Source organism: Alosa sapidissima, chromosome 3 (genome assembly GCF_018492685.1).
Source record: "Alosa sapidissima isolate fAloSap1 chromosome 3, fAloSap1.pri, whole genome shotgun sequence".
In the NCBI taxonomy this organism is placed as follows: Eukaryota; Metazoa; Chordata; class Actinopteri; order Clupeiformes; family Clupeidae; genus Alosa; species Alosa sapidissima.
In genome coordinates, this window is record NC_055959.1 from 30488009 (window position 1) to 30503934 (window position 15926).

The following is a 15926-nucleotide window of genomic DNA, read 5'->3' on the forward strand; positions in this document are numbered from 1 at the left end:
AACAATTTCCAAATCAGTTTCAGTAGCCTGCGCTACGAGCTGGCCTAAGATCCGAAGTGGCAGACGGATAGGTTACATTACAACAGCAAGACAAAATATACACATTTGGACCAAAGGTCCATTTATTCGTTGTTTTTTTTTTTCAAACTGCAGAAATCTAATTATTAGGCTGTTCGCCTACACATATGCTTTTGTGAAATTTTATAAAATATATAGAGAACGAAAAAAAAAAAACGTTATTAACCGGTTTTGTGGATTTCAAATAACGTTTCTGTTCCGGAACAGTTGAAGACCATTTTGTTTTCATTTCCGTTTCCGCTCCTCGTAAAATTTCGTTTTCGTTCCTTGAACCGGTTCGGAGCCCTGCTTGACAGTGGGCGTGACTTATGAGTTGGACTAATCAACGTAGACCTAGGTCACTAAGGGTTCCTATGCGGAAAAGGGAAAAGACCCTTCCCTGAAATAGGAGCTGAAAGAGTTACAGGAACTGCGGTCAGGAACTTAATAATCCCCAAATTGGTCCAGTTGGAACACAAGAAAAAAGGGTTCTAGGAACTGCAAAAATCCCTCCGGCGGGAAAGGGACACTTGAGTATCTGGACCCCATCAGTTTAGATTTCCAAGGCGTACATTGAACTAAAAGTTTGTACAATAAACCTTTTTTTCTTAGAGAAAATACACCATTAATACTGTTTGCTACTGACTGACTGAGTGGCATCTATTGATTGTATACAAAATTGCATCAACGGTACTCCTGTCTTGTCATTGTATAAAGCCTGCCACATGTCAGATAAATGGTGATTGGCTTTTCAGATTTTCAGCTAGGTGGAAATCCATATCTGCCAGATCAAATGAGATGCTCTTGTTCTCAGGCTATAGATGTTCCAAACTAGCAATGGTTAGGCTTCAGCTGGCTTATTCAGTCTTTTTTCCTTTGTGTTCCTGTAGGTGGTGAGGGCAAAGGAACGCCTTGAAGAAGAACTGTCCATTCAGAATCAGGACAAACAGACAAAACCTCCACAGGATCAGCAGTCGACGACATGAAGAATGATAATCTGATTACCCCAACCATGTGACCACTTACCCAAACCCTTAAATTATGACCCCACCTGTAATAAAGCCTTATTCTTTTCTGTACTTGTCTGTGTTTGAATTGACTACAAACAAGACTCAAGGAAGAACACAAAGGTGTACACAAAGAGCACAAATGTATCAAATGCACCTTTTTATTAAACATTTCTTACTCCTATGATACTATAAATACAACAAAATCCACTAAAACAGGAGGACATAATTATTTTGTATTAACTATGCACTTATCTTACATTTTGCATGTTAATCCTCGGAACATAGTTCCAAGAAAATATATTTTTATTCATATATCATTTACAAGAAAAGGCACTTTGAGAAAATAAAATACTGTTATTTAAAGATCTAAAAATGTGCAAAAAACTGGATACTGGCCTTGCCTGGCCATTGTCTATCAGTAACCCTTTGTGCACCTCTGGGCTACATCAGTAAGGCATCTCCCCTGGTTTCAGAGAATACTAAAACCTACCATAGTGCATCTAGGCATGAGCACTGTAAAGCTTCTCCAGTGACTTGGGTCATGTAATGACTTGATGGTGATGGCTCACCATGGCTGTAGTTATACTTTAAGGAGGATATTAATGGCTTAAAGGCACATTCTGCCCCATCACAACTGTAAATCATACTTGTCTTGTTCGCAACCAACCAAAGCTATTCAGAGTTTATAAAGAGAAAATATTCATCCCACAATAACAATAGTGCACAATAAATTGATTTGCTAAAGTGTTCTAATTTTGCTAATACATGTTCAGGGGTGGATCTTTTAAAAGGGATATATGACCAGTCAGAGAGTGCTCAAAGGGTTACAGTGTCAAATTGCTTATTTTAGAATCAGAATCAGAATCAGAATTTTATATGAAACTGGATCCAGTCAAAGAATATAGAAGTAACTCGTTGATCCAGTGAAGGATCTGGGTCAACAGTACAATCAGCTTAAGTGTTTGTGTGTGTGTAAGCTATTCCATGCTGCTTAGGTGTAGCCACCAGCTTTCTCCATAAGAGGGCAGAATGCTCATGAGATATATTTGATATCCTATATAATATATCCTATATTGAACTCTGCAAGGGTGGTAGTCTTGAACGTCTCTAAGTATCTGAGTGGAGTCGAGTACAGAGGCTACTTAGCTTTAGCTTATCTTTGCAGAGGCAGTTTTCTCACCTTGTACCAAAATGGCTCCTGTACATATAAGCAGCCAGCTTAATATTCTTGTGTTTGTTTACTGTGCGTGTCGGAGGTTGTGTTTTTTCTGCAGAACTACTTTGTACAGGGCAAAGAGTTCAAGCATTTTTTTATTCTTACACAGAGAGCCGATAGAAAAGCCATTTGAGGGCAGACTGTTTGGTGGCCTAGTTTAGCTGAACAGCACATGTGAGCTGGCACTAACACCACCCCCAGAGCAGCCCAAACCAGCACTCTGCAGAGGCAAGGGCTGATGAGGATAAATGCCTCCCTTCCTCTCTCCTTTCACTCATTTGCTTCAGGAGTGCGAGGCCTGTACTGTTGCTCTTTGTGTGTCTGTGGGAGGGGGGTAGGTATGGTTTAGGCACTGATTAATAGGTCATAGTATCAACATTTTGCTTACACCAATATATGTGTACACAGACATGATACAAACTGTATCGGTTCCCATATAGTTGCAACAGAGAAAGCCTTTCACAAGGCACATTTCAAAACCATTGCAGTTGACACCTGCTTAATTTCTTACTATGGATACATAAACACAGACAATGAAGAAAGCTGAAGGCAGTGCTGCAATAGTTCAGACAATGTAAATAAAAGCAACTTCAACATCATTAAAATGTCTCGTCCAAAACAATATTGCAAAAATCCAAACATCAATAAAAATCAACATTACTGACAAACTCACTGCGTTGGTGTGTTAGGAGGTGAGTATAGAGTCAACTGCTACTTTAATCTCCATGGACCATTTAGAAAATGTTGCATGTACATTTTTGTTTGTCACTGTTTGTCACTAAACCACATACTTGGAATACCCCCAGGGGCCTCTACTTTGTTTTCAAGATAGAAAGCAACATTTTTATTTTGAAGTAAGTAGTTGGGTTGATTTTAGGAGTAAGTTTAATCACACATAAACTATAATGGCATGGTTATGGTATCTGTGTAGGTTTACAGAACAAGATTCTGATAACTACTTAGAATGTGTTCTTCAGATACAATATGCTTTAAAGCATTTGGCACAAAGTGTCAATAAAAAGCAAAACTTCCAATTTACCAACTTTTCAGACTTTTCAGCCCATTTTTACTAAACAGTCCTCCAGTCTATTCAGCTGATTTAGTCAATGATTTCACTTAAAATTCTTTCCTATGACAAGCCATTATGGTAGTTCACCAGCTGAGGCTTAAGGGAAAGTTTAAACAACCGCCAGCAGAGGTTATGGTGACAGCACCAGCTTGGGAATGTAGCCAAACAAGCGCTTGAGAGATTGTGTGGACCCCAGTATTTAAACTGGTGAGAGTAAAACAAATGCTATTTAAGGCTTGGTGATTCTCTGGTCCACAATGTTCATGCCCAGTTGAAGCCTATTTTCAGTTCTTTGTTATACTGTTGATAATTCAGTGCCTTACAGAGAGTGGTGAGATCTGCCGAACGTACCATCGGAGCACCTACCCTGCAGAAGATCTACAAGAAAAGACTATGTACCAGGGCCCAGAGTATTGTAAAGGACTCCTCACATCCTGACCATGGACTTTTCAAAAGACTGAGGTCAGGCAACCGTCTCTGCTGCTACAAGACCAGAACAGACAGACTGAGGAAGAGCTTTTATCCTCAAGCAATCCGTATCCTGAACAAGACTATAAACTACTTTTTTTTTTTTTACACACATGGACTATACACACACTGCACTTTTTATTCTCTCTTGCTATTTATTACAATATTTCTTGATCTTTCTTTCTTCACACCTGCACAGAAAAAGCTGAACACCAAACGAAATTTCACTACATACTTTACGTTAGTATTGCTATGTATGTGACAAATAAACCTCCTTGTATCCTTGATAAGTGAACATGTTTAATGCTCAGTTAGAGACAGAGATTAGCAGCAAGTGCATTTGCACATAAGCAGACCTTATAACTGAGGCAGAGTGTGTGTGTACCTGTGATGTGAATATTAAAGAAATATAACCATGCGCGGTTGTCGCAGAGGTTTTTCCAATAGAAATTGTTGTAATTCTTACTATCTCTCAGCAGTTAACCTCAGAGAGTTAACCAATTGTGCAGGGTCAGACATTTAAGCAATATATGGCTGAAGACAACCATATATAGAAGAGTTTCATGTAATCATGAAGAAATTACCAGCATATTTAGTGGTTTTCTGAACCAATAAAACATCTTCTAAGATCAGAGGTCAAAGTAGTAGTAAAACTGAGGGTTTTAACAAGACATAGGTGGGTTTAAAGTCTTGTTCTTGCCTACTTTTGCCACTATTTGGGGGGAGAATTTGTTCTAGTCACCAAACATACTAGCCCTCATTTATCAAACATGCGTACAACATAAAACAGGCGTAGGCCTACACTCATTTCCACGCAAAGCATGGCATTTATCAATTTGCAGAGCGGTCGCTACGCTCAAATCTCACGTCAAGTCTCCACTCGTGTACGGAAGTTTTTGAGGCGGCACAGCACGGTGCAGCAGAAAATCGGTGGAGGATTGGAAAGTTGAAGAGTTGAATTCATGGAATATCTTGGACCTAAGACTTTTCCTGCACATCTGTAGCCTACCTGCCGTAATGTAGCCTGTTATGTTAAACATTTGATGACTTAGGATATACAGTGCTTAGGATTTCTTCACTTCACTTTTTCCACATTTTGTTTCAGACTCATCTTAAAATGGATTAAAAAAAAATTCTCATCAATCTATACACAATACTCCAACACTCCAAAAAAAACAGGTGTTTGGTGTGTTTTGTAAATTTATAAAAAAAAATAAAAGACTGAAGTATCCCATTTACATAAGTATTCAGGCCCTTTGTTATGACGCTTGTAATTGAGCTCTAGTGCATCCTACTTCTATCAATGATCCTTGAGATGCTTCATTGGAGTTCACCTTTGCCTAAATGAATTCACTGGACATTATTAGGAAAGGCACACATCTCTTTATATAAGGTCTCACAGTTCATGGTGTACTGCATATATATAGGCTATGTGGAGAGGATTAGGCTACTTTCTCTTTGGAAAACGCAACAGTCATACATTTTCAAAGGGTAAGAAGCAGTGTTGTATGGTTTTGTAATGAATGTGTTTGTAGTATGATGCGTTCTCTCTGCGAAAATTAAGTCTGTTGCACTTAAATCGCTATAATTTCCCAGCTTTCTTGATGACACTTTTCTAGCTGTCAAAATTAACAAGGTTCAGCTGGACTCGCAACGTCACTGTGGCTATCTCGAGGTCACAAATGTTTCTCTTTTGGACGTATAATGCACATCCGTAAATTCTAGGGGCGAGGCCTTTAAAACGAGCATATATAGGGGCGTTATATTTAAATTACACTTGTTTCCAACCGCCACATTTATCAGCACACTTTATTCTTACGCTGGAATTTGTAGTGATATCAACGTTTCATGAATCATGAATCATGAGCCCTGTCGTAAGATGATTTCTGCACTCAGATCTACACTGGTTTCTACGCTCGGTTGATAAATGAGGGCCATAATCTCTGGAGTCACATCTGTCCCCACAAGACAAGGCCCTGACATAACTGCACATTAATGCTTTAAACACTGAGAAAAGCACTAATGTCACTGAGGAATAAGGTTGCAGACCGCTAAAAATCATTGACAGTCAGTCCTGTCCCTAGGCTTCAGCATATGCTCGATGCAATTGCTCTGTTCTTAGCAATATAAGTCATTCAAAACCACTTCTCATGTGTTTGTGTTTAGCCATGAAGGCATGGCACACATTGTCGTCTTGTACAAACTATACATTGAGTAAGAAAACATGTGTAATGAATGTAGGGTATGTGTAAAGAATTAGAATAGATTAACATTAGTGGAGTGGGGTGGAAGATGCAGGTGTCTGCATTGTACAACAAAATGTGCAAAACTGGTCCCAAATATTTTCATAAGGAGAAATAGGTGACATTCAGTGGAAAGTATAGCTTTTTATAGAACCCTTTGCTGAAACAGCAGTAAATTAACATGGTCAAACTGTTCTCTCCCGACTGAGCCTCTTCTAACTATCCAAACTTTGACTACCTTCTCTTATGGAATGTGCGTTTAAATGTCTGTATCTGTTTATGACTGTGATTCAATTGACCACTCCTGGCTTGAGCACCACAGTGCCAGAGGGGATGACCACCCAGGACAGTGGGTCATGGGAGGACCCTGTGGAGAGATTAAGGACTCCACCTGCCTCTAGTTCCTCTTCTATCTCCTCCCCGCATGGCCCTGCCCCCAAGCCTCCAGCTCTCCTCTCAGCACCTAGTACAGGCATCATAGGCAGTCCTTGTGGAAGGGCATGGAAAGCAGGGCATAAGAGGGATGCTTTTCCCAGCCCAAGCGAGGATCCGCCGAGGGACAGGAACGAGGCTCCCCCTAAGCCAGCTGGGGAAGAGCTGGGGCAACCCAGTGTGCTGAGATCCAGCGGTCTGGGACTCAGGGAGGTAATGGGAAGAGATCCCCCCATCCCCTGAAGCCCATGTCTCCCCAGAGGAGCAGCCGTTGCCCCTGGAATGAGAATATGAGCCCTGCTGATGTAGGCAAGCTCAGACTCGTTTCCCATACCTGCCCCTGCACCTAGCTCCCCAATGTGTACTTTCAGCAAAGACCCCATGGTACCTGATGCAGGGGGGGCCTGGGCCACAAAATGCCCGTGGGCTTTGATATGCTTGCGCAAGGAGCTTGGGTCGGTGTAGCGTTTCAGACAACCCACCATCTTGCAGTAGTAGGGCTTGTCCACGTAGTGCGTGCGTGTGTGCTTGAAGCGATCGCTGGAGTTTGAGTAACGTTTGTTGCAGCCCTCATATGGACAAATGTATGGCTTCTCCCCTAAGAGAGAACACGGTGGGAAAAATATAACAAAGTTGTAACAGAGAGAGTGGCAGATTTGCTTATGTGTGAACAGCATCATCCCTACCACATGTCTTTGAAATAAATATATTGTTTTCATTCATTTGTTGGCAGGAGTATTGTTGCACTGACCTGTGTGTGAGCGGTTGTGAATCTTGAGGTTTTCCAGGCGCGAGAAACTCTTGTTGCAGGTGGGGCAGCAGTGTGGTTTCTCATTGGTGTGTGTACGGATGTGTATCAACATTTTATACCTAATTGAGAACAAGAAGGAAAACAAAATGTAACTGACTGAATTGATTACAATAATCAATTCACAGCAATGAATGGCATCACCATGTCCCATACATGAGTTGAAATTAAATGTGGCAGAGAGTGTGTGACAGTGTGCTAAATTTCAATTATTTATTTATAAGGACAACACACATTAATGAACATCTCTAGAAATGTGTCATTAAAAAAAAAAACAATTATTGTGTTAGTCCGACCAAAACCAAACATTTTACATGTGTCCGACTGAAAACGGACAAAATCAAAGTTCTTTTAGCCAGAGTAAGGCCAGTTTTCCACCAAAGCTTCATGTGCGACTGTGTCGACCACGTTGCCCATTCATTTCAATGGGAACCTCCATGAGAGCCTGTAACTGGAGCTCAAGGAGGTTCCCATTGAAATGAATAGGTAACGAGACGTTCGGTTGGATACAAAGCTTGGTGGAACGGTTTCCCAACAATGTTAGTGAGAAACTGAAACCACTCGACAACGTTCCCAGCTAACACATGACGTTGCAGCAACATCGCCATAAAATTGTCATTTGGTCACAGCTATGTTGCATAACAATGTTGTCATTTGGTCACAGCTATGTTGCATAACAATGTTGTCATTTGGTACCATCAATTACATTGCAGCGACTTTGTGACCTGTCAGCTGATTATGTTGCCATTTGGTACTGTCAAGAATCGGGCCACAACGTCATCATCGGGTCAGCTGATGACGCTGCCATTTGGTACCGTGGGAAACGTCCCCGTGACGTCCTATCATGGTCAGCAGATGACGTTGTTATTTGGTACCGTGAGTGACATTCCTGTGACGTCTTCACCTGGTCAGCAGATGACGTTGCCATGTAATATGTAATAGAGTGATGTTGCCAGAACGTTCAGAACTAGTCAGCTGATGATGTTGCCATTTGGTGCCGTCAAGAATGGGGCCACAACATCGTCATCGGGTCAGCTGATGATGATGCCATTTGGTACCATGAGTAATCTTGCCGCAACGTCCTTACCTGGTCCACTGATGATGTAGTCAGTTGGTAATGTGGAAAACGTAGCCACAATGTCATGCTACTGGAAATACTTGGAAAAGTTGCCATTTGGTACCGTAAAAACTGTTGCCGCTACGTCCTGGCCTGGTCAACTGACCAGGTATATGTTTACTCCTCATCTTTGGTGATGCAACCCATAATGGTGGAGTCATCACAGAAATTCTGAAGGTGGCAAGTTGAAGCTGAAGTCAGAGGTGTAGATCGTGAAATACAATGGTGAAAATACAGCTCCTTGAGGTACATCTTACTGTGTTTCCCGGCTTCTCCAGGTGTGAGTAGGCCTTGAATCAGCGTGGATGATGCTGTCATCTACCTGCTGCGGTAGATGACAGCATCATCCACGCTGATTCTGGCGTTTTTCAAACTACCTGACTGAGGGTACAGGAAGTCATTCACCTGGAGTCTAAGCTGCCACAGAACCAGTCTCTTGAAGGTCTTCATGACATGTATGGATCCTAGTTACGATCATAAAATGTGCTCTGCATGTGCTCACCTTGCATTGAAGCCTCTCCCTTTACGAGCACATCCCTCCCATTGGCAGCAGTACCCAGAGTCTTTTTCAGGCTTCACATGGAAGTCATTAACATGGTCAACTAAATCCTGCAGTGAGTCAAAGAGCAGGTGGCACTGCAGACACAAAGACAATGAAGATACAATGAATTATTCTGATTACCTTACCATGTTTTAAACGTTTAAATGAAGTGAATTGGAATTGTACTGTATTTACAATAATCAATAACAGTTAAAGACCCACCCACCCACTTAGTTAAAAATCAACTTAAGAACCTTTTTGTCTATAGTGTCCATATGCCATGTCCTAGGACCGAGGACCTAGGTTATGTATGTTTTTGTAGTGGTGCTCTTATTTTGGTATTAACTGTTGGCACACAAGTCATGTGAGGAAGGAATTAACATGCACCTGTGCACCAGTATGGAGGCATGGAGAGAGGGTGAGTAGAGAAAACACATGTGAGTGTGTATGCATGCGTGTGTGTGTATGCGTGCATGTGTGTGTGTGCATGTATGTTTATATGTGTGTGTGTGTTTGTGAGAGAGAGTGAGACAGTCCTGCCTTGTAGCTACTCTCCTCATCATCCTCTACCAGCAACCCTTCGCTCAACCCCACAATTTACAGGCCGATGGGTGTACAGTCACTAAATGTACACATAAATTAATTTATTTTATGCCCCCCCCCCCCCCATGGATGATATTCCACAAAACTTGGCATACCCACAGAGGATGTCAGGTTAATCATACACATGACATTTGGTGCAGTTCAGAACATCTCAACTGAAGATATGGGTGATTAAAGTATAATATTGCATTTTCAATTTTTCAATTTTTGGGGGGAGTTAAACAGGAACTAAACAAAATTCCGTAAAAGTCTAGTGGGGTTACATGCCCACCAAGTTTCATGTGCCCCGGTGTGTCAGTGTCCTGGGAATTGCTGACCAAAAATTCAGGAAGTTGATGACGAAAAAAACAAAAACTACTTTGACAATCCCTATATGACCGCTACGATAGCTACGCTAGCGGCGGTCATAATAAGAACAGGTAGAAACAAGTTCGCTGCTAGGCCCCTAGTAAGTAAAGAAGGTTAAGTAAAGAGAGGAGTACCTGACGTTACAAATAGTTATGGAAGGTAAATGTACTGTATAGCACCTGATTTCAAAGTTTTCAGCAACACTTTACCTTACCTTACCTTACTATGCACAGAGAATCACAGGCTCAGTCCCTGCCTCGATTGATTAATCACCCACTATGTGGATACTGGTTTTAGAATTGATTTAGATTAAGTGTTAGCTAGTATAATTTGTATTTTAGTATATTTAGTATATTCTTTATCTTCTACTGTCCTTATTGCTTAGTTGTGTTTTTATATTATATACTTCTTCTGCTGTTAGTGAATGTGTGTGTGTTGTCTGTACACTACTGAGACCTTGAATTTCCCCTGGGGATCAATAAAGTATCTATCTATCTATTTATAGTCACCTTCCTCCACCGGCAGGCCAGTTGTTCATCTGCTGAGATGTCAGAAGAGCCCCACTTGTCCTTTGGTTGACCAACAAACACAGAGGAGGGTAGGGGTAATCCACCTCCTCCTGCAATTGGAACCAAAAACTGCAACGCCTGAGAGGAGGCTCCTCCATCTGCATACCGTATCTGAGGCGAGTCCTAACACACACACACACACACACACACATGGATGCTAAAAAATGTATTCTACTCTTAATTCTAATGATTAGCCAATAATCATTGTTTCACTTTCACTTTTCTATATTACATTGTTGCACATTCGTAAATATTGGTTTCAAATGCAAAACTCTAAGAATGGATGCATGTATTTATTCCCCAGAGTGTCTACAGGTATAAACAAGTTAATTTAAGATTTTTTAATACAACTTCTAAATTAAGACTAAACAAACAAATCAAAAGTGGAAATATACAGTACACTTTCCAAGTAAACACACTGATGTCTGTTCAAAATGAACAGTACAGTAAAATGATAATAATCGGTTACTGATAACAATCGAGTTTAAGAACAAACCGACCAAATGTGTATAATGCGAAAGAATAACACAAAAATGTAATTGATGTCCTAATTTTATTTGCATCCAATTATAATTTGAGGTGACACACCTAAAAAAATACTTAAGACCTATCCAATCTGAACTTAAGATAATTTAATACTTTTTAAGGACCCGCGGCCACCCTGATTCCCACATGCAAGAGTCTACATAGATACGTATATGAATGTATCTATGTGTGTCAGGGAGAGTAAATCAGGGAATAGACACGATGACATGGTCATCCAAACTTTTTTAGCTGATATGAGGCCTGTGTGTCTGTACAACTAACAAAATCAGATTTGCCCATTATGATAGAAGATAGATGGGAGTATGACAGCATATATGGGCCATTCTACCGAATTCGTGCAAATTCAGAGGTTGAAATTTTTTGAAAAAAGTGTCTTTTTTCCCCAAAACTTTTAATTCACATGCATTGTATAACATATAAGGTACACATTTCTAATAATTGGACATTTTAATTTCATATTGTCTTTTTTATACAGTTTTGGAATGTTTTCCTTCTCCCAAAATGTGTCACTACCGAAACACAATAACAATGAACAAAATAAGAAGTTTTATGATAATCTATTAGGAATTTCTTTACATATACCTTCTAAATATATTTTTTTGAATTTTCTTAAAGCATTTCCATGATTCAACAGATAACAATAATATTTTTTAATACAAAATAAAGGTCATTTATGAGATTAATTGCATTTTAAAAACAATATTTCTTTGTAAAACGCATGTTGATCATACCGTTTTCCAATTTAAGGATGTATTACTATAAATATATATTTAACCAAACACCACCATGTTATGTTGTCAGATGATTAGATATACTCTTTTTTTAACAAAACATCCCATGTTTCGGTTGTGACAGCACATGTTCGGTAGTGATGGTAGTGTTTCGGTAGTGACTACTACATCAGACTGCCGGTATTTTGTGTTGATAAAAACGACAAATAAGTCACAAATGTTGCACATAATGCAGCGAGCACATATAACAGACATATATATATATATATTTAAAGAAATCTGTTTAATATTTCACTGAACAGCTGATGGATAGTTTGGGTGTTATGGGATGCAAGATAGAAAATGTATGCTTGGTTTTATATTCCTTCAAGAAAGATGTATTAAGTGTTCAAAAATGGTCACATTTAAAAGTATTAGTATCTAACTTGTTGACAATTGCTCAAAGAACACATATAACCTCCAGATCTCATTTTAGTGTTCAATTTGTTACCTTCAGGGCCCTATTTTGACAACCTAAGACGCATGATCTGAAGCATATGGTTCAGATGTACAGTATGTAAGGAGTGTCTAGTTCACTTTTCCTAGTTTGACAGCGGAATAAGTGATCAGACGCCAGGTGCATTGTTCAAAAGGATTGTTCTAATGTCCCTCGCCCCTTAATTGAAGGGCTACTTAAAAGTAAAAAACGACCTAGGGTTTAAGTTTACAATACTTCGGTATTATCTGTAGGATGCCCATGGACACTACCTCCGAAGTGTGAGGCCATTTTGTTTTGATTGTTTTTACGCTGGAGTATCCCTTTAACCCTTAAAGGTGTAGGTTTTTGAACATTCTAAGTTCCACAACAATTGAAGGTTCTAAAATTCTATGTTGAATTCAATGAACCCAGATATTCTTTAGAATGTTAATTTCCCAACATTCCCGTCACACCGGTGTGACGGTACTCCTTTAAGGGTTAAGCATGAATGTTTGTTAGGTATAACCCTACTACTGTAGGTACTCACACAAATGTGAAAGTGTGCAAAACAAAATGTGAAAGTATGTATGGAACTATTGTTGGAATGCTTGAAACCAGGCGACACCGGTTTGCCTCGTCCATAGCCAGCCTAAACTCTGACCCACTCGGTTAGACAGCCCAAGTAGTTAAGCAAATCCGCAGTTCAGTTTTTGTTTTTTAAATGTAAGACAAGGTTCTTTCCCAAATTTCAACAATGAAAACAAAACAAGGGTGGAGGGGTGGTCCACTGTGTAGGAGGTCTGGACCATGACCCGGATCAGGAGTTTAGGTTTAGGGGGCTTTAGGAGTGTAACAGTAGGTGTGCAGTATGTTGGTAAACCTACCTGCAGACGCCTATAGAGTAGTGTTGCAGCCTGGGCTTTTGCTTTGCTATTGCTAGCATGCTCGACTCCTGATCCGAGGTGCTGCTGTTTGCGGGTTTCCAGACGAGTTAGCTACGTGGTTCAACACAACACAGATTACACAGGCAAACCAGCATCCCCAGGTGTATGGAGTATGTATGTGTCTGAACTGTCTACGCTCATGCACTTTGCTTGCTAACACCCCGATAACATTCCAATGAATGTTAAAAATGCTAAGGACATTCATCTAAGCACACCAGCACAGACTTTGAATTGCGTTGCCAGGGACTTGTTGCTTAGGCCAGTGGTTATTAAACGTTTTGACTGGCGACACCCAAAAAAACATTGGCCAAGTCTCGAGACCCCCTTCTCTCCAGCCAATGAAATTTGGTTTCATTTTGGAAAATGTTGCAAGACTGGCACTGGAGGCAGAGGCAGAAATGGTACGCTATGATGGTATAATGGTACGCTCTTGAATTTCCCCTTGAGGATCAATAAAGTATCTATCTATCTATCTATCTATCTATCTATCTATCTCTGTCAACATCAAAACCAAGCCAATCTGATTTATTGTACAGGGCAGAGAGAAACTGAGATGATCACTGTGTGTTTTTGTTAAAGGTAAGGGTAGGAGATAATTTGCAAAGCATTTTTGCTATATCACTTGAAGTCCTCTTTACACTCCAATAGCAACCAATGAATTAAATGCTCTGCCGCTGGGCTGCAAAATGCCTATTCAATCATTTTGCATGGGCCGCGACAAATAAATGGTAGTATGTCTGTCAAACTTTCACAAACTTTCTAGTTTGAGTCTGTGTTTCTGCATCTGTATGTACGTGAGTGACACTCACAGTGAAGACATGAGATGCTTGATTTCCATTGGTCAGTCCAGAAGAATATGATATCTGTTGGGAAGAGGGTGACACGCTGAGGTCAACAGCAGGGGGCGTTTGAGGGTCAGATTTCTCCTGGGGTACCACAGTACTTCTACCTGTAAGAACACAACAAACATGAGAACACTTAGAGTAGTTTTATATGTATTGACAGGACTGTATCTATGAAGGATGCACGTGTTTGACTTGCTTGGGACAAGAATGTGCATAAAACCCACCTCTATGTGTGGAGGCAGATGAGGAAACTATGATGACAGCTGTGCCATCATCGGTCATGCGTAGCTGTCTTGCTCTTTTTGTCAGAGGGGCAGAATTGTTTTCACTAACACATCCCCGTGGAAGCTTCAGGTCCAACGGTTCATCCAGTGAGAGCATGACTACCCTCTCACCTGCAGAGAAGCCCAAAAGTGAGAGCATGACTACCCTCTCACCTGCAGAGAAGCCCAAAAGTGAGAGCATGACTACCCTCTCACCTGCAGAGAAGCCCAAAAGTGAGAGCATGACTACCCTCTCACCTGCAGAGAAGCCCAAAAGTGAGAGCATGACTACCCTCTCACCTGCAGAGAAGCCCAAAAGTGAAAAGTTTGCACCCCCCCCACACTTCCCCATCTTTCTGCCCCTCTTATCCCATTGCCCCCCCCCCCTTTCTGCCCCTCTTATCCCATTGCCCCCCCCCCCTTTCTGCCCCTCTTATCCCATTGCCCCCCCCCCCTTTCTGCCCCTCTTATCCCATTGCCCCCCCCCCTTTCTGCCCCTCTTATCCCTCTGTATCCCATTGCCCCCCCCCTTTCTCCCCTCTCTCTCCCTCTGTTACTCTCTATTCCTCTGTCTCCCTCTTCCCATCTCTCCATCTCTCCGATTTCTCTCTCCTTCCCTTCTTCTTTATCCCTCTCTCTCTCCTTCTCCTCTCTGCTCAAATTGTTTTTTTGGTGTGATATACTAAAGTTGATGAACAACTTTAGTATATCACACAGCTTTTAAAAATCCTCATGGTGTCCTTAATGTTGCAATTAATATGCAGGTATATTTATTGTTTCACTATATTTCTTACTGGAAACCTAACAACTGTCTGTGATTTCTTGCACCTACTGTATAAGAGCAAGGATTTTACAGATAAACAAAAAGGGTGCACGCTCTATGCAGCAATTCGTTTTTGGAGCAACTACAGGTGAAACTCAAAAAATTTGAATATTGTGCAAAAGTTCATTTGTCTCAGTAATTCAACTTAAAGGGTGAAACTAATATATTATATAGACTCATTGCACATGCAAAGTGAGATATTTCAAGCCTTTATTTGTTATAATTTCGATGATTATGGCTTACACCTAATGAAAACCCCAAATTCAAAATCTCAGAAAATTAGAATAACGGTCATGGTGACCCTATAGTTTATATTTTTTGTAGTGTGCTTTCATTCTCGTTAGATGTTCCAAAATGAAATGTTGGTCAGAAATAACAATAAGCTAATAAAAAAAGCAACTTATTTTATTTGTTGTCTATTTGTATTTTCTAAATGTACAAAGGAACAAGGCCTGCATAGTATTTGTCAGTGAACATGATTATAAACCAACATTCCATATACAATTGCTTGAGGGGTTGACGTTGGTGTGACATTGTTTCAACGTTAAAAATCCACCTCCGACACTGCTAACCAATACCAACATTGGGCCAACATGTGCTTGCTATTTGGGTTGGAGGTTCAAGATTACATGAGCCTTTCAGACAGGGTAAAGTAGCCTATCGTGAAGTTAACATAGCTAGGCATAGGCTACCAGCTGCATGAGAACATGAGAGCTCAACACTAACAAACCGCAACGAGTTATTAAATTAAGATTCACCTACCCAGACCATTCACCAGACACAAAATGAGTAGCCTGGAAAAATCCAGACTCATTCACAAAGTGAATAGAGTCTGG

At 40.6% G+C, this 15926-nt stretch overlaps 2 protein-coding genes across 3 annotated transcripts in view; one reads left to right on the forward strand and one right to left on the reverse strand.

Moving 5' to 3' along the window:
* Positions 1–1136, forward strand: part of LOC121705872 (mitochondrial import inner membrane translocase subunit tim16-like) — a 103417-nt gene extending 102281 nt beyond the window's left edge. For both annotated transcript variants that reach the window (XM_042087170.1, XM_042087169.1), the window contains one exon: positions 948–1136. In XM_042087170.1, the coding sequence (XP_041943104.1) occupies positions 948–1043 (96 nt within the window). In that variant the 3' untranslated portion in view covers positions 1044–1136. The remainder of the gene's footprint in view (positions 1–947) is intronic.
* Positions 1137–5168: 4032 nt separating this feature from the next.
* The window catches only part of glis2b (GLIS family zinc finger 2b), a 39692-nt gene continuing 28934 nt past the window's right edge, over positions 5169–15926 (reverse strand). Inside the window, exons 2-7 of the mRNA XM_042087623.1 lie at positions 14229–14399; positions 13969–14108; positions 10422–10604; positions 8923–9056; positions 7247–7365; positions 5169–7093 (exon numbers count right to left, since the gene is read on the reverse strand). Coding sequence (XP_041943557.1) covers positions 6354–7093; positions 7247–7365; positions 8923–9056; positions 10422–10604; positions 13969–14108; positions 14229–14385 — 1473 coding nt within the window. The 5' untranslated portion in view covers positions 14386–14399 and the 3' untranslated portion in view covers positions 5169–6353. The remainder of the gene's footprint in view (positions 7094–7246; positions 7366–8922; positions 9057–10421; positions 10605–13968; positions 14109–14228; positions 14400–15926) is intronic.